At 38.7% G+C, this 24,466-nt stretch overlaps 1 protein-coding gene across 2 annotated transcripts; it reads left to right on the top strand.

Moving 5' to 3' along the window:
* Positions 1-7,368: 7,368 nt before the first annotated feature.
* Positions 7,369-13,447, top strand: LOC125230713. Of its 2 annotated transcripts, none has more exons than XM_048135972.1 (2): positions 7,369-8,683; positions 11,090-13,447. In XM_048135972.1, exons 1-2 carry the CDS (start codon positions 7,499-7,501, stop codon positions 13,331-13,333), a joined length of 3,429 nt encoding a protein of 1,142 aa, XP_047991929.1. In that variant the 5' UTR covers positions 7,369-7,498; the 3' UTR covers positions 13,334-13,447. The 2 variants fall into 2 exon arrangements, with proteins under 2 accessions (XP_047991929.1, XP_047991928.1); XM_048135971.1 differs by having other exon boundaries at positions 7,771-7,891; positions 8,469-13,447.
* Positions 13,448-24,466: the final 11,019 nt, after the last annotated feature.

Here is a 24,466-nt window from a genome sequence, read left to right on the forward strand (position 1 = left end):
AGGTAAACTATACGCATCCTTTCGAGTAACGGAGTTCAACTTACGGCTGTCGAGACAGAAACGAGGTTGACCGTTCTTCTTGGTGACAAGCAGGACAGGTGAAGACCAGGCGCTTTCGCAGGGCTCGATGACGTCGAGACCAAGCATTTCATCTACCTGTTCAACGAGGATCCGTTGCTTCTCCGGTGACATTCGGTAATACCGTTGCCGGATCGGTTGCGCATCTCCAGTATCAAGATGGTGTTCAATAAGACTGGTCTTACCTAAGCCTTTCCGTTCAGCAGAAATATCCTCAAACTGCGCAATGATGTTGTCAGCTATGGACTTCTCCGAAACGCTTAAATGATCATAACCGTGAATGAACGAAGTATCACTAGACTTCGGTTCTTCAATATCGACTGTAGCATTAGGAAAAGTAATACTACTTAAATTTGGAAGAATATTAAATTTAAGCCAAAAATTTACGCCTAATATAAAATCAGTATTAACTTCTGGGACAATATGAGCAGTAATAAAGTGAAACTTATCACGAAAATGTACAGGCAAGTTAAAATAACCCCGGCTCTGCAATATACGACCGCCAGCCCCAACGGCTGTGATAAATTTATCTTTAAATAAAGGTAAACCTTGTAATGCTGTATGAGCATCACTCTTTAAAACAGTTACGGCAGCACCAGAATCTAGCAAACCCTTCATCTCAATACCATTAACGTGTACCGTTGCATAAGGACGATTATCAATACTAGGATCATCATCCAGAATTGCGTCGATCTTATACGAATTGAAATAAATTTTAATAGTTTTCAACCAATCGCTCCAATCTACAGGATCAAAATGATTAATGTGATGGTTGGCGCAATTCTGTCCTTTTAGTTTTTTGAAGAGGAAGGCTTCGCCTTCTTGCAAGTAGGGCAATCAGGAGACTTGACACCTTTATGACCACACTTAAAACAATAAATGTCATCCTTATTAGCTGGGCATTGACGGAAGTTGTGGCTATTATTACGACATCTAGGACAAAATAAGGGTTTGGCCGAGGGTGTAGAAGTAAGTGCATGTACCTGTTTCTCGTTGCCGTTGTTGTTGTTGTTATATTTGTTAAAATTATTAGTATAAGACCTATTATTAGGAATTATATCTTTGTTTTATATAAACTATTTTAAGACATTGCATGATTAGTTTTAGCAATGACCTGTAATTGACTTGCTAGATGTAACGTGTTTTGTTACTTGGCCAAATAAAGAAACTTGAAACTTGAACTATTATTATTGTTAGTATTAGCATTAGCGTTATTATTATATTGTTTATTATTGTTATTCCTGTATGTGAAATTCTTGTTATTATGGAAGCTATTATTTTTATTAGTACCACTATAAGCAAACTCAGGTGCCAAAGTGTCAGCTGTACGCCTGGGTGGTTCACGAAAGTCAGCAAGACGTGCCTGAATACTTTCGTAATTACGACAATGATTACGCAATGTATTTATGTCAGTAATCGCAGACGCTGACGCTAAGGTACTGGCATAGCAAGGCCTGATGTTATGGAGAAGGATCTCCAACTTTTCGTCCTCCGGCAATGGCTTAGAGAGACGCGAGAATAAACCAGCCATGATTGATAAGTATACGGTAATGTTCTCGGATTCACCCTGCGTACGTGACCGAATTTCATTACCGAGCCTATAATCATAGTCCTTCTGACCAAAATCTTGCTTGAGCAATGTGGAGAGTTCAACCCAGGTGGACACTTGACCCTTAATATTACGGTACCAATGAAGTGCATCACCAGTAAAAATCTCTGTCGCATACGACAAAAGCTTCGAATCCGAAATCGACCTAGCTTCACAAAATTCCGTTATACGTTCCACGAAGGCACGGACGCAAGACTTGCCATCGAACTTGATCTTACAAAGCTCGTTATGACTACCGCGGTCGCAAGTGACGTTAACATTTATCGGTGCCGTGCTAACTACATGCTCTGCGCTCGGAGCTGGCAAGACGGTCGCGGCAGCAGTGTCCTTCATAGAATTAAACCTAGCCGTCAGAGTTCGAAACTCCTGGTCACAAACATCAAACATGGGCTGTGTCGATTCATCGCAAACAATACGATTAAGACGATGATGCAAGTGATTCAAAAGGTTTTGTGTGCGAAGCAAAACGTTCCTATCAGGTCGTGAATCTAAGTTCGACTGAACCTTCGCGAGGGCAACACTAACACCTCTCAAATCGGCAGCGACAGTGAAATTACTTTCTAAAATATCCTCGGAAGGAAACAAAGGCCCTAACTTCGCAATCTGTTTCCGCAAGTCCTGGACTGTAGAACCGGGTGTCTCACCACGAATGCTAACCTCATACTCTAACTCTGGCTTTTGTAAAGACAAGAATTTCACGGGAAACTCCATTTTCAATGAAATTTAAAATAAAATAATAATAATAGCGTGCACAAAAAAAAAAAAAAAAAATGGCAACCGTGGAAAGTGTTGAACGTTTGTCCCTAATTAACACTACTCCGTCTGTTACAATGTTAACTAAGTAACGTTTTGGTTGGCTAAATTAAAAAATAAAAAAAAATCAAGCAAAATCAAAAAAATAAAATAGACAGTCACAAAAATAAAAAGAAAAGAAGCATTAAAATATTGCAACTAATGTGTACCACAAACAATTTAAAATATTGCACCATAAAAAAAAAATATTCATAAAATATTCGACCGACTGTACTAGTCTACACTACAATAGTACAGGGTGATGATAAAATTACAATAAATAATGTCATTCAAAATAAAATTATTATTAAAATTACAATTCCACAATAAATAAATAATTACAATTATTATTATTAATTAGGTACACCTTAGTTACTTGCAACCAAAAAAAAATAAAAAACGTTTCACAAAAAAAAACAACAAACACACAAATTCTGCGGGGCAAATTTAGACCTTAAGACCACGTTTTAGGTGCCAATGTAACGTCTAGGACTGGTAGGGCATAAATAAAAATCCTACCAGTACGTTAACAAAAATAATTTATTTAAAAAAAACTAAAATTTGAAATAGGGTCGTGGGTGGCCAAGGCCCGGGTCTAAGATTTGCCACCGCGGAGCGGTACTGCCCTGGCTGGTGGTTACGATGGTGGTCCGCAGCAGGTGTGGGGGCCAGCGCTGAAGAGGAGCAGGGGCGACGGCGGGCGAACGACTCAGGCTCCAACCCAGCCGTCTGGATGTTGTGTGTGTGGATGCTGGTGACGGTGTGACACGTCGGCCTAACGGTCTTCTTTTAAAAGATAACGGCGCACCCAGTACGTGGGTGCGGGAACTCGTTATTTCGCGATTACGTCGCCGAATATATTTAAATTAAATAAATTTGCAGGTGTCCGCGCCCACCAGAAAATAATTAAAATTATAATTTGTACAGCGCGCGAGACGACACGGGCTGGCCCGTGTGCGCGACGGTACGTACGTGCGTAACGTTTGGCGGCTGGCGCGGACAGATGACTGGGCGGCGCGGCGGGGCAGCGCTCGCGCCAGTTCCAGATTATTCCGTGACGTCAGCTCAGACCGGTCGTAGTACAGTTGATACGAATAGCGCATGGACGGTCGGATTAACCTTGCGATGTCTATTACAGAGGTTTTTTAAAACATAATTATTTTATTATATTCTTAGTCGTACTTTAAAATAGAAAAGTAGAATAAGATAATTAATTTAAATTTAAAATTGATTGTTAAATTTGTAAAAATAAATAGTTAGTTGATTAAAATAAATAATAAAAATAATAATTGATTAAAATAATTCATGCAGCTATAATTAAAATTAATTTATAAATAAGTTATTTGGTTAAAATTTGTATAATTAAAATTGTAAGATAATAAAATTAAAGCTTATAATTAAAACATGTACGTGCAACGTTACAATGTAAGAATAGATTTGTATTTATGGAGTTTTAATCTGTTTATTATTAAGATATACTTACTTTAGCAAATCTACTGTAACGGGGAATGGCTTTATATGGTATTCGTTAGGTTCATATATAATAAAATATTATTTCTTGTATCAAAAGTCTTGAATGAAATATCTGCCTTATAAATTAATAAATTGTAGTTATTCTCAGATTAGGTTTGAATAAATCTTTTAGCTACAATTCTAGACATTTGTAAACAAAACTTATCGAAGCACATTGCTTTTGTTGAAGATAAACCAGACCAGAATACCTGAATGTATTTTCGTTGAATGTACCAATAAAAATGCTAAAACAGTAACAGTAGCAGAATATGTCAACGTAAGATGTAACTTTTGTGTTCTCAGCCAACTAATCTAGCTTGCATTCACATTTTTGCGCGTTTCGCTACGCTGTTTTCTGACCATAGCTGGAGAGTGGCCAAGGCCTCGTCATCTTATTTTATGCTGTTGCGTCAGTCTTGTTCTCAAAGTGATTGTAATTTTTATTGCTTTCTGTAAACATACTGTATAAAAGTCCAAAAATAGGCGTTAAAGTATTGATTTTAGAAACATTCAAATTAGATATTAGTTTGAAAGTAGACTAATACATAGTTTAATTGTTAATCAATTGACAAAAGATTGCTCAACAGTCGTTAAGTTGACGAAAACCTTCATATAATTATTTATTTGTTCAGCAAGTCAAAGTATATAGACTGTAACTGAATTTGAAAAATTGAGATACGTAATAAAATTTGCGATACAATAAAATAGAAAAATAAGACCATCAGATAACATAATTGTAGCTGGCTCAGGGAACTAAAAGCAATGATACATTTTCTCTGAAAATACTCACAATAATGTGTATCACGATACAAGTAGATGTTAAGGATAAAATCCCCTCATCGTGAAATATTACCTACTCAAAGTTTCACCAAAACTGAGACTTCCTCTTTGTTTTTAAATACACTTTCATCTTTCCAAACTTCAGATCCCGATATCGTTTTTTCCCTTATTTACGCAGAAATCGTTTCCGTTTTTGTACTGTGCGGCCCCATAAATATTCCCCCCGGAAACATGACAAACAATTGTATAGTCGGACGAACAACGTGAAAAAAAGCTTTTGTAGTGCTATATCACTATAATAATCTGTTTTGGAACTATTCGGAAATGTCCTACGGCGGAACACTCGTGCGTTGTGTTTACAAAATGCTCTTGGTTATTATGGCTAATACAGGTGTAGTACCTAATGTAAATAATAGTGTTTCACAGAAATTACTAATTTGAACTTGTTTTATAGCTTTAGGGCCCATTTAGACGCGCGCGAATTCGCATGCAATTTTAGTTGTATTAACAGACTGTTGGTTATACAATTCAATACATCGAGGCGTGTTCTCGCTCCATGTAAATGGTTCCTTAAATAGCTAGGTATTTATTTTTGCCACCCAACATTGTGTAATGTATTTAAAATCACACACAGGTCGAACGCGATCAATTAACATTATTTTACCTTTTTTCCAACAATGTATTTTTTTTTAAATAATGTTTATTAATCGCATTCGACCTGTGTGTGACTTTAAATATGTGTACAAAGCATCAGAACTTAAAGTGTTAGTGTTATATTGTGTAATGTGTATGATAATAATTATTCATTTATAGTGCCTATAAGTTTCTTTCTCAAAATACTCAAATGGCTGACTTCGTATCTGGGTTAAAAAGTTTATTATAAGAGAAATGAAGAAAAGAGATTTATAAATAGCGAAGGACAAGACAAAGGATTAGCCAGACATATCCCAAACTGCACTCATACATATTGCATGCACGAACTGCAATACCCCAAGTCTAACAAACCTAGTTATTTAGACAACAGATGCCTCAAAGCTCCTGCCTTCCCGTCGATTAGACGCCGTGCACCGACATCTTGTTCGTGGAACGTCGTAGAACGTCATAGAATGGATGCGATCGCACGCCACGCACGTTCGGACATGTGTCATGGCACTCACGGGAACTGGGGTACTATGGGTAACTCACGCTATTTTCGCTTTAAGCTAAATTGAGTGACCTTTAAAGGATTAGTACTAGACAGAAGTTTATGGTGTTTATCATAATATTATTCGTTAAACGTCGACCGCTCTGTTTCGTGTTTTTTGTCTCAAAAATATCTCAATTACTAGCGACTTACATTTTAAATATACATAGAATCGAAAACAGTCATTAGGTACCACTAGATTTTTAAATTACACGCGTTCCTATAAAAGTATAGCATCTCGCTGATTTCACTTATTGTTGTACCTATATAATACCTACGAACATTGCGATCTAAATCTAAAATTGGAAGGAGGAAAAACACTCATACTTTTTATCAAATTATATTTTTACCACCGAGATAAAGAATACTCTTACCTATTACCTTTCTGTTAAATGTTTTAAATCGAGAAAAGCTAGTAGGGGATCTGCTTATACAGAACCGGGGCTGCTGGGCTCACGGCCATTAAGAGCCATCTCACCGAATACCGTACATGAATTGATTGTTCGGGGCCCGATTATTGTTCAGTGGTAATTTTGAAATGAAAATGAATTAAAAAAATAATAAACTGTTATGCCATCTCATCGAATACCGTACATGAATTGATTGTTGCTCGATTATTGTTCAGTGGTAAATTTGAAATAAAATGGATTAAAAAATGAATAAATTGTTATGCCGTCTCATCGAATACCGTAGGTACATGAATTGATTGTTGCTCGATTATTGTTCAGTGGTAAATTTGAAATGAAAATGGATTAAAAAATGAATAAATTGTTATGCCGTCTCATCGAATACCGTAGGTACATGAATTGATTGTTGCTCGATTATTGTTCAGTGGTAAATTTGAAATGAAAATGAATTAAAAAATGAATAAATTGTTATTCAGCGGAATGCGGGAACGATTGAGACGTGAATGTTTATGGAGTTCCATAAAGGCTACTAATTTGTTTTTAGTCAAATCAGGTTATTTTTAATAACTATCAAAACGAATTTGAACAGTTTGCAAATATAGAATTGATATGAAATCGACTCTAAGAACGTTCTCTCTCTCTCTAATGGACAACACATTTTGACCTTTGAACCGACTTTGACTTTGACCGTTGAACTTCTGTCAAAATCAGGTTTTGTAGGAAGAGTCTTTAATGTACATTTATTTACGGTACGTACCTTAGTTTGTAGAGTAATGTCTACTCACGTTACACGTGTCGTTAATTCAAGACCATCCATACTTGTTCCAAACTCTTTGCAGAATTGAAATATGTAGTATAGATTTTTCCTGTCATTTTGGCATATGTTTTTTGTTTAGTTATAAATTGTCATTGATTGTGTTTGGTTTTGTAATCTCATAATATTTATTAAATATACATTTAAAAGGTAAACAGCAGTTATCATTCGTAATTAGTTCCATACAGTCCATCTCCGTCTTTTTCATTGGTCATTCGCCCCATTTATTCAGTGCCTATTTAGTTTCTGACAGTTCCGTTTACGTGTTTACATTTCATTTTGTTTCATTGTTTACATTCATATATTCACGTAGTTCTCATCGTATGATCACCCGTAGCAAAAGTAAAATAATGTCGGCTAATCCCGACGCCGTTTTAGCACCTCCACAGCCTCACAGCTCTGTTCCGCAAGGCGACAGGGCACCTAGCGTTCATTCGGCGCAAAGCAAAAGCAAATCTTCTCGTTCTTCGGCGACCGTAAAAGCACAAAAAGCTGCAGCTGAAGCGATCGCTCTGCGCCGCCGCCTGGAACGAGAGCAGCAGCTCGCCGCCCACGAGCGCGACCGTGAGCAGGCGCTCGCCGCGCGGGAGCGCGAACGAGAACTTCAACTTGCGGAGCTGCAACGGCAGGTCGAAGAGTGTGAGCTGCAAGCTGAACTCCAAGCTATTGATGCCGAGGCAGGGAGTAGCTGCGCAGGTCGTAGCCATTCAGATCAGGTGAGCGTGAATAGAACAAAAAAATGGGTTGAAAACCATCCATTCAATGACAATTGTGGTGATAGGGACATGGACATTCCGTTCAATGACAATTGTGGTGATAGGGACATCCCTGCAGTAGGATGCGAACCTCTCTCAGGTCCATCTCCCGGCCATACGGTACCACCACCGATGGCCACTCGGGTACCTGCATTCCCTATGAACCTCCTTAATCGTCAATCGGAACCGGCAGTAGGATGCGAACCTCTTTTAGGTCCATCTCCCGGCCATACGGTACAATCACCGATGGCCACTCGGGTATCTGCATTCCCTATTAACCCCCTTCATCGTCAATCAGAACCGGTAAATGCCACCAAAGCGTCCGAGGCGGCCGGCTATATGCCCCCGCTCTTCCCCACGGAGCTTGGCCAACCTGTTCTCCTGCAAGCGGTAGCCGACACCGCGGCCGCAGCGAAGGCTCTCGCTTCAGCTTCCAGTGTAAAGAAACTGGAATTACCTCAATTTTTTGGTAACACGCTGCAATGGTTACAATTCAAACGTATATATAACGTAACTAAAAATAACTTTTCTCCTCTAGACAACATAAATCGGCTCCACAATGCGCTCCGCGGCCCCGCCCGGGACGCCGTCGCGGCGCTGCTGATGTCCACGGAGGACCCGGAGGAGGTGATGCGCGCTCTCGAGGACAACTTCGCCCGCCCCGAGCTCATCGTCTACAAAGAGGTCAATTCTTTAAAAAACCTTCCTCGCCTGGGAAACGACTTGAAAGAACTAGGAGTACTGTCGAATAAGGTACGCAATTCTATTTCTACAATCAAGTTATTAAACCATTTAGAGTACTTGTACTCTCCTGAGCTATATCACGCCGTTTTAGGGAAACTAAACCCTACAATGAAAATTCGGTGGACAGACTTCGCCACGCTTGATGCCACAGGGCGTCCTAAGCTCGAAATATTGTCTGATTTTTTAAAACGCGAGTTCGATCAACATATTCGTTTCGGCTTGTCACCAGAGTTTATTGCTACACAACCGCAATATGTCGCTGAAAAAACACATAAGCGCGAAATCATTCACAATATTTTTACGCAATCAAAGTCGTCATCGAAAGTCAAACATATTAAAAAAGAAATATGCGCATTTTGTGATAATGATCACGATATAAAAGATTGTTCAAAATTCAATTCTTTATCTGTTGATGAACGATGGCAGTGGTTACGTGAAGCCAAAGTTTGCTATAGGTGTTTAAAGGCTAGTCCACACCAGTGGAATACGTGTCGGGTGAGGCCGTGCGGCGTTGACGGCTGCCCACTTCGTCACAACGCGCTTCTTCATAAACAATTGTCAGCGGCTCCACTAGTCAACGTTATTCACGCCCAGGAAACCAACAATAACCCCACGTCATCTCACCAACCTACCGACGAAAAGGTAATAGTGTCTACTACCTCTACCGGCACACAAAAGTCAAATGCAAAAGTAGCTCCCTGTTCCCGAGCTCACTTAAAGATCTTACCTGTCACTGTCACGGGGCCTGCCGGGTCCTGTAACGTCTACGCGTTCCTTGATGACGGTAGTACTGCTAGTCTCATAGATTCCAGCATTGCCACGCGTATAGGAGCGACTGGGCCAAAACAGACCATAACGGTAAACGGTGTGTGCCAACTCCAATGTGAGGCTACTATATCATACGTAGATTTTCAAATTAAAGGTAGGTACACAAATGAGACCTTTTCAGTGAGAAATGCTCGATGCGTGGATTCTTTAGGTTTGCGGACGCAGTCACTCAAACGTGAAGCGCTTGAATCCTTTTCACATTTGACTGACTTAGTCGACGTTCTAACATACGAAAGCGCTACACCGACTGTTTTAATAGGCGCCGAACATTGGTACTTATCAATCGCTCGTGCTGTTTGTGTCGGCGGTATTAACGAGCCAGCCGCCTGTTTAACAGCACTAGGATGGACTTTGTACGGCGTTGTCTCTAGTAAGACCAAGTTAGTTGAATTTATTAATTACACACACACAGAAATAAATAATGATGAAAACTTGGAGTCTCTAATCAAAGAACAATACAAACTAGACTCTATAGGAATCACAAAAACGGAAACATTGCATAGCAAACTAGACCAGCGCGCAGTCGACATTTTGGAAGCAACTTCCATACGACTGCCCACTGGTCGATTTGAAGTAGGCATGCCTTGGCGTGACGGTATACAGCGTGTTCCTGATAGTTACCCACAGGCGATGTCACGTTTTTTAAGTTTGGAGCGGCGCATGTGCAAAGAGCTCGATTTTGCTAAGTCATATAATACATTTATTAACAATATGATAACAAAAGGTTACGCCGAGGAATGTACACCAGAGACCTACTACGCGCAGTACAATAACAAATCTGACAACATTCGCCTCTACCTTCCTCATTTCGGTGTTTACCACCCTCAAAAACAAAAGGTTCGTGTAGTCCATGACGCAGCAGCCAAGAATGAAGGAGTCAGCCTGAACTCCTTATTGCTATCAGGTCCTGATCTTCTTCAACCTCTGCTGAAAGTCCTGTTTCGCTTTAGGGAATGTCGTGTGGGAATAACCGCAGATATTAAAGAGATGTTTCCCCAAGTGCGAGTAAGAGAGCAAGATAGGGACGCTCTTCGATTTCTGTGGAGACCCGATAAAACGATCGCTATTAAGGAGTACAGAATGACGTCTGTCATCTTCGGCGCCTGCTGTAGCCCCTTTATCGCGCAATTTATAAAAAACAAAAACGCTCTTGAACATGCCGATTTATACCCGCTAGCTGTGGACGCCATTTTGTTCAACCACTACATGGATGACTATATTGACTCTCAAGATGGCGTCGACGAAGCGGCTCAGTTAGCGGCAGACATTGTTACCGTGCACAATGCTGCTTGTTTCGAGATGCGAGGATGGATTTCTAACGCGCCAGAGGCCCTAAAACTTGTCCCCGAGGACCTTAGAGCTACTCAGCCGTTAGAAATCGATCTTGGGGAATCCGCCAACAGCATCCGAGCCCTAGGCATAGCATGGAACCCTACTTTAGACATGTTAGGTTTTCGCACAGGTTTACTTGAAACCGTTCCTAGTTCACTAACAAAACGAAAAGTTCTGTCACATGTCATGCGCGTGTACGACCCATTGGGTCTTTTAGGTCCTATAGTTATAAAGGGACGAATTTTGTTCCAACAGACTTGGAGATCTAACATTGATTGGGACACCGAACTCCCACAGACCGAATCATCTAAGTGGTTTGAATGGTTCCAAGAACTTTTAAAAGTTTCTTCGTTGAAGATCCCGCGTTGGTATTCAAAAATAAAAGGCTCGGAACCTTCATATCGAGAACTGCATGTTTTTGCGGATGCGAGTGAGCTTGCCTACGCCTGTGTCGCATATTGGCGCTTAGTGTACCCTGACGGCAGCATCGAGCTCATTCTCATCGCAAGTAAAACGAGGGTCTCCCCACTTAAACCTATATCTATCCCGCGATTGGAGTTACAAGCCGCTTTGATAGCTTCTCGATTAGCACTCGTTATCAAGGACAGCCATCGTAAAAAACCAACGCGTACATATTTTTGGACCGATTCGATGACTGTCCTCCAATGGTTGCGTAGTGATGCACGAGCGTTTAAGCCTTTTGTTGCCCACCGCCTAGGTGAAATATTAGAAAATTCTGCTGTCAAAGACTGGCACTGGGTACCGACAGACTTAAATGTGGCTGATGACGCAACTAGACTTCGTCCAATTGATCTAACCCTTTCACATCGGTGGTTTTTTGGCCCATCATTTCTTTTAAAGTCCCCCGAGGACTGGCCCACAGAGCCACTTAATGTCACATCAAACCTCGAAGAACTTAAATGCCAACCAATTGAGTCGGTGGCGGTAACTTCAGTTAATGGCGTTTTGCCAAATCCGGTCACAGCAAATCTAGAATATTTTAATGACTGGCTCCGGTTATTACGTGCCACAGCCCGGGTACATCAAGCTGTGGCAATTTTCGGCAACATTTTGGCCTCAATTAGAAATTCTAAAGTAAAAAATGGAGCGGTTCCTTCTCGCTCGCGTTGTTCATCAACGTCCACCACTCACACACCTTTGAACGCAGACCTAATAAAAGCCGCTGAAAGGCATATTTTGCAACGGATTCAACTGGATAGCTTTTCCGAAGAGTTCCACTGTATTATCAACTCAAAACCGATTCCTTCAAATAGCCGTCTCACCAAACTATCACCCTCTCTGGGAGAAGATAATTTAATTCACTTGGCTGGAAGGATAAAAGCGGTAGAAGATATTGACCCAGAAACACGATCTCCTATATTACTAGATGGTCGTCACCCGATCGCACGGTTGTTAGTACAATTATATCACAGACGAGCAGGGCACGCCAACAATGAATACGTCATTAATGACATAAGACAAAGATTCTGGCTTCTGAGGCTTCGAGATACAGTCAGATCAGTCGCTCATAAATGCTTGTTTTGCAAGATTCGCAAATCGAAGCCTATGAACCCCGCCACTGGAGACCTGCCACCTCAAAGGCTCGCACACCACCAGAGGGCATTCACCTTTACCGGCTTAGATTATTTCGGCCCTGTCAATGTCACAGTGGGTCGCCGCCATGAAAAACGTTATGTAGCCCTTTATACATGTCTCACAACACGGGCATTACACCTGGAATTGGTACACAGCCTTTCATCTGACTCTGCCATAATGAGCTTGAGGCGTTTTATTGCCCGAAGAGGTATCCCTAATACAATTTACTCAGACAACGGGACCGCCTTCGTTGGAGCAGACCGCATCCTACGCCAATTCTACTCAGATGGTATGAAAGAAGAAGCAGCGACTAGAGGAATCAGGTGGAGTTTTATCCCCGCAGCTGCACCTTCGTTTGGAGGATGCTGGGAGCGTTTGGTAAGAACAGTAAAAGTGGCGCTGAAAGCAACGCTTAACGAAAGGTTCCCTAAAGAGGAGACATTGATGACGTTACTAATGGAAGCCGAAGCGATTGCAAATTCTCGCCCACTAACACATGTGTCTACAGACCCAGAGGATCCTACGGCCCTTACGCCTTTCCACTTCCTGATTGGAAGCCCTTCTAATCAAACACTGCCATCTGCCTTAGAAGACCGTGACCTTTTCGGACGCTTGGAGTGGAAAAAGGCAATCAGGTTATCAGACCACTTTTGGAAGCGCTGGGTGCGTGAGGTATTGCCAACAATGCAAACGCGAGTAAACGTAAAGGGAGATCGTGGGCAAGAACTACAAATAGGAGATGTGGTGATAATAGTGGACGAATCACTACCTCGCGGAACATGGCCAAAAGGAAGGATAACGAATATGTTTCCCGGAAAAGATGGCGTAAACAGGGTGGTGGACGTTGCAACCGCTGGGGGTACGTTACGCCGCCCCCTCAAAAAGTTGATTAGAATAACCTAAGACTAAGACTGACATTAGTAAGTAGGTTATTTAAGATTTAGGTTAGTTGGTGCATAGCTGCACGAGGGGCAGGATGTTCCAAACTCTTTGCAGAATTGAAATATGTAGTATAGATTTTTCCTGTCATTTTGGCATATGTTTTTTGTTTAGTTATAAATTGTCATTGATTGTGTTTGGTTTTGTAATCTCATAATATTTATTAAATATACATTTAAAAGGTAAACAGCAGTTATCATTCGTAATTAGTTCCATACAGTCCATCTCCGTCTTTTTCACATACTAATATTATAAATGGGAAAGTGTGTGTGTTTGTTTGTTTGTCCGTCTTTCACGGCAAAACGAAGCGACGAACTGACATATTTTTTTAAGTGGAGATAGTTGAAGGGATGGACAGTGACATAGGCTACTCTTTGTCTCTTTCTAACGCGAGCGAAGCCGCGGGCAAAAATTAGTTGTATACAATCCCCATTTCCTCGCGAGGAAATTTCTTATTCGAAAACAATGACAATAAACGCCTCTTTGCGGGCGTAACGCCAATTTAGCCGTATTTACAACACCCTTATAAATAAGTAAATGTAACGACGCTATTACCGGGTTTTATTTTATTTACGCACCTCAAGCATTCTCAAGTAGGCGTATAAAGTGTGGGAATTACCGACTGGCCTTCTATTTTAGTGACTAGTGAGTGAATGACTTCAGATAAACCATTATAAGTGGAGATTGGATTATACGTGAAAGCTCAAACTGTAAAAAGTCAAACTAAATAAAATCCATCAATTTATTAAAAAAAGAACTTTTCTACCAGCCGGTTTTAACATCGAGTTAATCGTAACATTTGTATGAAATTACTTTGCACTTCTGTGGATAAGTCGCAAATTTCTCATGAGTCTTTGAAGAATCCTTTACCAGTTGGTGTGGTGAAAATGATTTTATTAGTTACTCGAACGTTAATACTACCAGCAATCATAACATCAAAGTCTACCAAAGTAACCGAACGACTTCATTAATTTTTTATCAAGTCATCATGTAACCAACTGACATCACTAACCAACTTTAACCAATATTTACTCAGAAAAGAGTAGGTAACTTATTTCTAAGGTGAGCACTAACCCGCTTGCGTTGGCAATAGCACCGCTGCTAGAGGTGTCGTGAAGATGAGCCATAAATAAGAGATACCGGTGCAGAACGAGACCGTACATTACATTTTATTGCATATAAGCTTCTCTAAAAAAACGGTAATGTCCATTGTCATATTCAATTATATAGACTACACAGTGAGAGCTAGACTAGCTTCAGTTTCCACACAACAAATAACAGGGGACTTGCCTGTCCTTGAAATAAATATTGTGTATCATGCACGAAATAAAGCTGAATAAAAAACACATGGATAGAAGTTATTATAAGTTTATGAATTAAATGAAATATGGTCAAGAGTAAGCCCATTTATAATTAAAAAAAAAAAAAAAGAATTACAAAGTGGTATGTGACGTCACTGAACTGAATTTCATATTCATTCTATATTATGCAAACTGTTAAAATACGTTTTTAGATTCCTTAAAAGAAGCTGATTTGACTAGTAAGAAAGCCTATAAACTAAAAAAAAATCCCCAAAATTTGTATTCAGACATAATAGTTTATTTACTTAGGTTCATGATGAATTGATGACACACATAATGTATTATATTTAGCTAGTCAAAAATCTCCAATTCAAAACAGATCACTATGAACGCATAAATCACAATAAAATTGAAATGACTGTAATACTTGTTTGTACATGCACACATTTTGATGTATTAGGGACCTATGTATTAGTCCGTTAGCCTGAATTATAGACATAATTTGATTCACGATCTACAAAACGACCTGTATTCAACCACAACCCAAGGATGCTCGCACGTGAGTGCTAATTCGAAATTCACAGCACTCTTAACCGCCGCGTTAAAATGTTTTTGACAACCCTTAAACCGTTACAGGGAATTTATTTAAAAATGCGTAAAGCGGAGCTACTCGTTTAAAATAAACGGTAAACGTTTTAACGACCGTATAAAATATTTATTCACGGAATATTTTCAATTTAGCTCGTCGCGATTTGTAAATTATAATATTATGATCAAAAGACAGAAATGTGAATAAAATAAATATGTAAAGACTTAAGAGCAAAAAAAAAAACATTAATAATACTTGTATTTATAATGTCCCTTAATCCTCAATTTGTGTATTAACAATCTCCTCTACTATGGTATAGATAAGACTTAGTAGTGCATCATATCAACCATTGACATTCATTGTATTGTGAGAGGGAAGACCGCCCCCGATCGGATGTATGGAAACGGACCACTTTACGCATTGTATTGTATAACGCATTTATTGATTTATATAAATAGGTACAATATACAGGAATAGAGGTGGTACAAAGTACGTGTTTATTGTATCGTGCGTGGACCAACAGACTACAATTTTGTTCAAGGCTTCCGGCCTACACTAAAAGGCTTCATCAATTTCTATTGGTTTATGACCTATTTCAGTACCTTTACTTGTATAGTACGCCCAATACGTACCATGAGTTTTTAGTACGTGCTTGACTCGATAGCGTATCACGGAAAATTACCAGCATTCATTGTATGGAAAAAGCGAAGAGCGCCCACAAACGTTTATTTACTAAAAACTAAAATTACATACATTTTCCGGAACGTATTCTAAAATATCAAATTTTATGCTAGCAGCTCAGCTAAGTGCTTTGAAAACGTATCTCAACTATCGGTCTTCAATTGATACATTCCAAACTAATCTCAAGTCACCACAACGCCATTGATACCTACATAATCCGTCTTAAATGCTACCATTTATGCTGTTTCAATGCATTAGATCCATCCCAACCTAATAAACGGCCCTTAAATCCCTACGTCTAATTCACCCAAAGGACTACTTACCAGCCAAGTATCTTTGAAGATTAAGGCGACCCCCCAAAACACACAGTTAATACTGGCAAGTACATAAAAAATCCATTCCACTTCTCAAAGTTGAGACAAGTTAAATTTAAAATCAACTGCCGACATCCCTCGGCGGAAATCAAATTATTTTCGCCACCGTGAAAAATGAGAAAACATTTTTCCCTTTTGATCTAAGAAAACAAGTTGCCCTCGATATTTTACCGCATCGATTTTACGTAATGAGTTGTTTCTGTAGCTCTCTTGTCAATCATTATTATAACTCGGCTACGATAATAATGCAAACGAGAGTTCATATATAAAGATTTTTTTTTTTAATAATTTATGGCCTGGATGCGAGTCCTTTAAGCCATCATATATAAAGAATTGTGTATCTGGGGATCGATTTTTGAATTTCGAACGCACGAATTCGCTGTTCGAAAGTCTGTGGAAAACGATGTAATGCTATTTTTGAAAAAGGACGGCTAGTAATTTTAAAACTAGTGGTAAAGACCACTCGTTTTCGATTGTTAGTAGAATTTAAATCGCTAGTAGTGGAGATATTATTGAACGAAATTCACGAAATAGAATGGCCGAGATTCTAAAATCGGCCCCCAGATCTGTTTCGTTACCTGAGTTGATTATTGTCGTTCTTCTGTTGTTGATTCTTAGATGTGAGAGATGTGTGTTCTTAGAAATGATAGATTTGTCAGCGTCAAAAGTGATGTTACTTCAAAGAATCCTTTTTAATGTAGCCGTTTCGGTTATTGTTTTCTGAACAGAGTTGCTACACGAGATTTCAACGTTTTCAAATAATTACTTGATAGCGTTAACCACGCGGAAAATGACATTTTTCTACTCCAGCACTTAAATCTGTCAATTAGATTATTGTCAGCGGTATCCAAATTAACTTCATTTGAGTAACGATAAGAAAGTCTATTTGTCTATAGGTTCATATGATAACTGGCCCCGTAGCCGAATGGCATTTCTCCGACGCCAAACGAAAGCGATACGCCGCTGGCTCTGTCGCGCCAATATGCAAGCGCGATAGAGATAGATATCTACTAGCGCTTCGTTTCGTGAGCGTTTCGTGAGCGATTGTGCCATTCGGCTAGCCACCCTGCTGAGCAGCATGAATATAGGAGTTCTGTTAATTTTATTTTAAAGTAAAACTTCCATTTAACAGGTTTGTTTTCAATTGCATTAATAAGTAGCTTTTAAAAATAATTAATATTTTGGTTCATAATTTTAATCAAAATGAAAAAATATACTGAATGCGTTTTATATAGTAGATATTGCAAAACAAAGGTAAAAAGCATAATTCTATCATATAATTTTTCATTCGACATTTAAATATTCTTGAACGCAACCACATTTTTCTTAATTAAGAACCGGCTTATTCTCTATTTATCTTGTCTATGGCTTGTACGGCGCGTGTTTTGTTGGAAATTTATTAACTTTGTCGAAACTATTTTAGTGTTTTGTAACATTATCGGTCGACGTTATTGTGCAAAATCTTAAGTTATTAATTATTATGAGTGATTCTGATGAATAATGTACTCAACTATAAATCAATGCTATATGACGCTGTTACCGACAGTTTGTTACCTGAAAAGTCGATGAAAGCGTACATGGAAATTGACCCATTTTATTGTTCTCGGATAGACCAGGCAGGCAATTATGGTCGCGCGATAAATGATAAAACATCTGGCCGTTCCTATCGCACTTATTAATAGTGCGATAGGGACGGCCTGTTATTTTATCGTCTATCGCGCGACCATGTTACCCGTGCAAGTATGTATTTGATGTGCTGTCGTAGAAAAAGTATAGTATACAATTGTAACATTATGAAGGCTAAAAGTCTCGTACCTTACTTAGGCCACTCGGCAGGCCTCGTGGTTTAACCGCGGTACTGGACTTTTATAGCCTTCATAAAGTTACCATTATATAATATACTATTACACATTCACCGCTAAGCTAAGGTCGTAGCGTTACGCCGTAGCCGATAACATGGATTTCCCCATATGTAGCAAAAATGGTTCGTAGAGGCGTTAAGAGGAGTTATAGAGAAAGTTGAACAGCGTCCTCAACGGTTACGTACTCCAAGAAAAACTTACATAGGTACTTACATTTTTTTTCTCGTGGTAGAGGCTCTGGCCAATTAAACTCCTGTACTAGCTAATTAATTGTCGAAACAAACGTGTGACTTTTATTAAAAAGGGGACGTAAACTGGCGTGATGTGGTTTAGATTGTGTCCCAGATTTGCATTCTTCAAGGTAGGGTAGCCATTCCATTTTCCAGGTCGCCGCAACCTCGCCAGCCTGTTTTATTTGCATACTCGTAATAAAGCAATAAAATGTTTTTCGCCAGAACTCGTTTAATACTGCGTTTCGAGGGGCCTCCATGTTTTGAACTGGTTCATGTAACGTATTTATTTAAAGTTATTTTACTGGGTTTCAGAAGGGTAATCATTACGAAACTGTGAGTGAGTGTTAATTTATGTAACTTTGCATTGGCTTCAATAACAGCAATCATCATTCTCTTGCCCTTATCCCAGTCACTTGGGGTCGGCGCAGCATGTCTTTCTCTTCCATACATCTCTGTCACTCGTCATCTCATTATTAACTTGTTTTAGTTCCATATCATGTCTCACACAGTCTCCCGTTATTTCCACCACCTTCCACATTCATTCGTAATATCTTTCTCGTCACATGCCTTTCATCCCTCCGCATTACATATCCATACCATGCTAGTCGATTCGCTCTTATTTTTTCAACTATCGGTGCTACTTTCAGGCTTCCTCTGATATACTCATTCTTTATCTTATCCATTCTTGTGACGCCACACATCCATCTTAACATTCTCATCTCTGCTACATGCAATCTCTTTTCATCCGTCACCTATAGCAATAATATTAACAATTACACTGACTAGTAATGGAAGTAGGTGAAGTGGACCGTATGTAAATCCAAATAGTTTTTTACAGATGTAGTGCAAAAAGGTTTTCCTTCAAATTTTTCCGGAGTCGTTCGTATTTGTCATGCTAGTTCAGACACTTTACTCACACTGACTGAAATAGCATGAAACGTAAGTACGTTTCCGTAAACATACGAAGGAAAACCTTTTCGCACTGCATCTATACCTAAATCACAGTTGCTAGTCGATGGAGTTTGAAATTATGCAGAAGTATTACTTTCCCTTTAAATATTGTCGTGTAAAACATGTTGTCACGGGTGAGACAGGAATTTTATTATCTATTAGATGTACCTAAAGGGATTATAATCAAGGTTTTAAATCACTCATTTTATTTACGGCAGTCGACTGAAAAGCTCTTTGGAAATACATTTTTATTACGAATATGAAAATATTATTTATTTATATGAGCCTAGAGTGTTCCACTGCTGGGCATAGAGGCTGCTGGGCAAAGGCCTCCCTCTTCCCTTTCCACGTATTCTAGTCCTAACCCGTTTCCTACCAGTTCTCATCAAAAACTTCAAGGTCATCTCGCTAACGCCGTCGAGGTTTGCCGCGGGGGATTCGATTTGGCGGGACCCAATTGGTTGTCGTTTTAGCCCACAAGTCATCAACCGTGCCCTGCCCAGTCCCACTTAAGCTTGGCGGCAGTTTCAGCTACGTCAGTTATCCGTGTTTTGGAGGGTAGTATAGTGTTTCTGATGCGATCGGCCAACTTCACGCCGAGTATACTACGTTCCATGGAGCGCTGACAGACCTTGAGGGTGGATTTCTGAACTTTTGTCAAACATCAAGTCTGTGCTCCATAAGTCAGGATGGGGAGAATGCATATTGCACATGTCCATGTGCTTTATTTATTAATTATGATCCCTTCATTTGCTCTTTCATGGACCAATAGCTCTTCCAGGTACTTCCGGTATAGGAAAATAATATATTTTATTGGTGATAAATGTACAAAAAACCTAAAATTGTTTTCGTGTTCGTATCCAGGACAAACACTATTAAAATTGTTAATTACATATAATGTTAAAAAAATGTTTTTATAATAATGACTGAATACTATTTATCCAATATACTATTATGTTTTACATCGAAACACAATAGCAGATCCTAAATTTGTTTTTGGCGTAAATAGACAGGTGCCAATAGCAGAGGGTTAGTACTGAAAACTTTAGGTTAAAATTAATTTAGCAATATTTATGCTATGTATAGTTTTGCAAATGAATAGACTGATAATGTAGCGTTCAAAAGCAATATTCATGAGTTATGATGCATTCCAATGTATAATATTAATACCTAAGCGCAATGATTCTAATTTAATTAATCATATTTTCAATTGCAATCCAGTTACATAAGGTTCATATCGTAAACGGAAAATTCTCTGTTTTGAATTTTTAATTGTAGACAAGAAAAATACAAAATATATGCCTAAAAACGTCAATTGCCTTATTATTGACAAGACGGGTCAGTGTCCATTTTATGATTACGTCCGGTTTTATTCGAAAATCTAACTTTTCTAATGTATTACGAGTTGCACATAAACACAATGCACCAAAAACTGACAGTATTTTCAAACCAAACGCAGTTAACTTTTTCCACAAACTTCATATTATAAACGGAGAAATGGCTTCGTTTTGAACTTATGCTGAAGACACGGAAATGTGGCAAGCAAGGAAGTGAATAATGAATATCCAAGGAAGTCTCCGTGGGTTTATGCTTTTGTTCAGAATCACGGACGTGCTTGCGACTTACATAGGAGGTAACAACAGTAGGACAATTTATGTATATTTATGATAATCTTCTAGATAGAATTTGTTACTTTAACAGGTTATATTACATTTCTACATTAACAAAGGCAAGCAACCTTAGGCTAAAGGCTCTTTAGCGATAAGACCGCGCCCTGTTGTCTGCCTCTGTTTATAATCATTTGTTTTGTCTCCACTGAATCTTTTGCTGAGGTGTGCCAATAAAGAGTATTCTATCTATCTATCTAAGCGCCTATTTTTCATAAAGGAATGAAACGCATCACGCCGTTTCATTTTGTTATTTTACGCAAAAAAAACTTTGAAGAAGCAGCACTTTGGCTTCAATTTACAAATATTTGTGTTGTTATATAAATTCCCTTACCGGGATTCTAACTCGGTACCATCCGCTTAGCAGGCACTGTCAAGTAGACCGGTCGTCAAACAGTCGTCGTGAAACTTTTGAAGCATTTTTTCAAACGGTTAAAACTGTAAACCATAAAACGACCGAAGGGAGTGTTTTAAATTGACACTAGTTTTAGCACGTCTACTATACACGTGCTAAAACTCCCCTTTTCCCTCTCCACTCACTTATGTCATAATGTACTACTAATTATTATGTTTTGTAAAAAATATAAGCGATTTGCCTACTGTATCTGAACCGGAATCTCGTTGAACCTAGCTCTCCACTGGGATACGTACCGCCTCAAATGCCACCGCGTAGACAAGCCTTTGTTCAAAGCTAACTCTTAAATGAGAACATTGGGTACGCTCTGGTACGGTGACCTATAAACTTATCACTGCTTGTTATAAGAAAGCATTGGATTTTACTCACGTTAACCTGTGAACTTATTACCTACCTGTTTTGAAAAATTCATAGCATTATGCAATTATGCGACAGGCTGTTGTACTTTGTCGTGGTATTAAATCTTTTACAGCCTGAAGATCTTTGTTTTAACAATGTACATTGCAAGAAAACCTTTTTTCATGAAGATTTCTGTATTTTATTTTGGTATATCCCCCAGCTGCATCTCAAAATTCGGCTAGTTGTGATATGGATTTTCCAAAATTAATGATCAGAATTGAAATGACACGTGAGTTTTTTTTTTGTGTGTAGACCTTTATTGATGCGTTATTATAAGTAGGTACGAATGCTTCAATTTTTATAGTCAGTATAATATGTCTGTGAGTAGTTACTAATCCGAATGTACCTAACTACCTACACCTGAGATCAAACTAATTTATGTTAGCTGTATAGCTGTATTGCTCGTGCATTTTGCTTAGATTTGTCAGTTTGATGTCAGTAGCACACTAGAATTGACGTCAGCTATCACAAGCAAACAAGCACTTACATCCAGATTGCCAAGCGCACACACAAGAAGTCATCCCCGCGTACGATGCGTCATTCCCACGAGTCCGTCATTCCCAATCTAGGCACGTCGAGGCCTCACGGAGCCGAGCACTAATCGGTCTCAAGACGTCCCGAAATATCTATTTGCTGTTGCCAAATATTATATCGCTTCGGGCCTGTTTGTCCCGCGATTAAAGGGATGTAAACAAAGTTGAAAGCAAATTGGATAGATCGGACCAATAAATTAATTGGTTCGTGACGCGGCACTATTTATATTGCTTTTGGTTTAATTGATTTTGGTGTCCTTGGTTTTCGTTTGAATCAAGAAAATCAACAGTTCGTAAGAGTTTTTAATTTAATTTCAGTTTGTGCCAAATCCAAATAGTTTAGGTGGAAGAATGCAGAGGATTTTTAATAATATAGTGCAGTTATTATATATGAACCAAGACACTTTCATATTACCATACACTCTCCTTTTAAAACATTCTTATGTATGTATGTAAACACATAATTGTTCTTAAGAGTCTTATGTTACATAAAACTTGTGCACATATTCCAAGATGCATTACGTGCATAGGGACTTTGTTCCGGATAATACGATACTTATAAAAAAATATTATAGGAATATATAAAAAAACCTTGTAACAGAAGCTCTGTTGAGAAATTGTACCCAATATATTTAATTAAAGTGAAATTAATTAAAACTGCCACATTTAAAAGCGACTTAATTTTTAAATTTTTAAATGAAAAATAATCTTTAATAAAAATAATCCTCAATTGCTCAAAGGGATCCTTGTAATTTTTTGAATACTTATCGCGCAAATATTTGCCTTTTACCCTCATAATAAAAAGACGTCAGCGTTGTCAAAAGGAATCAATAAAAACGGTCCTACAAACTGAACTACTTATTTCACCATTTCGTCGCAACGGTGAAAATCGAGTTTCAAGTGCTGAGAGCAATGTCAGCATATTGCCTGAGCCACGTTCCACTTGTATTATGAAGTCCTATTTTACTGTGACATCTTTCGTTCACTTCTATTCGATTGGATTTTTGAAATGTGTAAATTCGATAACGGGGAGTTGGAAAGAATCTTTAAGTTTCGTGTTTTGCATTCCCTGGCACATTGTTTTCGTTTATGCTGGAAGTTTGAGAGTGGTACCTTATGCTTGGTTAAATAATGTACGATTTAACACAGTTACTACATATATCGTGTTTGTGTACCTACTTTTAGGCAGTCTTACACAGGTCAAGTAGATAATGCTTTTTTGGGTGAGATCATAAAAGAAAACATTTCCTTTGGCTGAATTACACATATTATACACTTAACATTTATTCAAATTTTAGGCTTGTAGTTACTAATTGGAATTTGGTATAATTTTCAAATTCAGTAAGAAAAAAAGCTTAGGCTTAGGGATATTAGGGATAGGTTTTGACGACCGGTCTGGCTCAGTCGGTAGTGACCTTGCCTGCTAAGACGCGGTCCTGGGTTCGAATCCCGGTAAGGGCATTTATTTGTGTTATAAGCATTTATTTCTATGTATATAAGTATGTATTCATCTATTTAAGTATGTCGTCGCTTAGCACCCATAGTACAAGCTTTGCTTAGTTTGGGGCTAAGTTGATCGGTGTAAAGTGTCCCCAATATTTATTTATTGTTTCCTCATAAAATACTCTACTCTCACGCTTTTAAGAGATAACTACTGAGGTAAAAATAGTCCTTTATCCGTCCCCGAGACTTGAACTTTATCTATCCTAGATTAAATTCATACATCATCATTTCCACCAATTAAGTTAGTAGATTATTAGGCAACGTATCATAATAAACATGAGAGTCCAAAAATGTCGACAGAAATTAAATCTAAAATTAGGTATTCTGATAAGAAGTTTCATTTTTTCATAAATAAATATGACTAAACCTCCGTTACCTTACTCGTTCTCTTCGTGGTGAATATATAGGAATAGAATTCCCTACATTACCCATCCGCAACAAGATAACACTAAAATTACCATTTCCGAAAAATAAATTCTTAACACACTGTCCCGTGAAAAATTTCTTATTAAACGTAACGACAGTGGCGATATTGCAACAAAATATGAAATTGGCGGAGTTGACGATGTCCGCGAGGTAATGGCGGCGC

Source organism: Leguminivora glycinivorella, chromosome 10, assembly GCF_023078275.1.
Source record: "Leguminivora glycinivorella isolate SPB_JAAS2020 chromosome 10, LegGlyc_1.1, whole genome shotgun sequence".
NCBI lineage: Eukaryota > Metazoa > Arthropoda > Insecta > Lepidoptera > Tortricidae > Leguminivora > Leguminivora glycinivorella.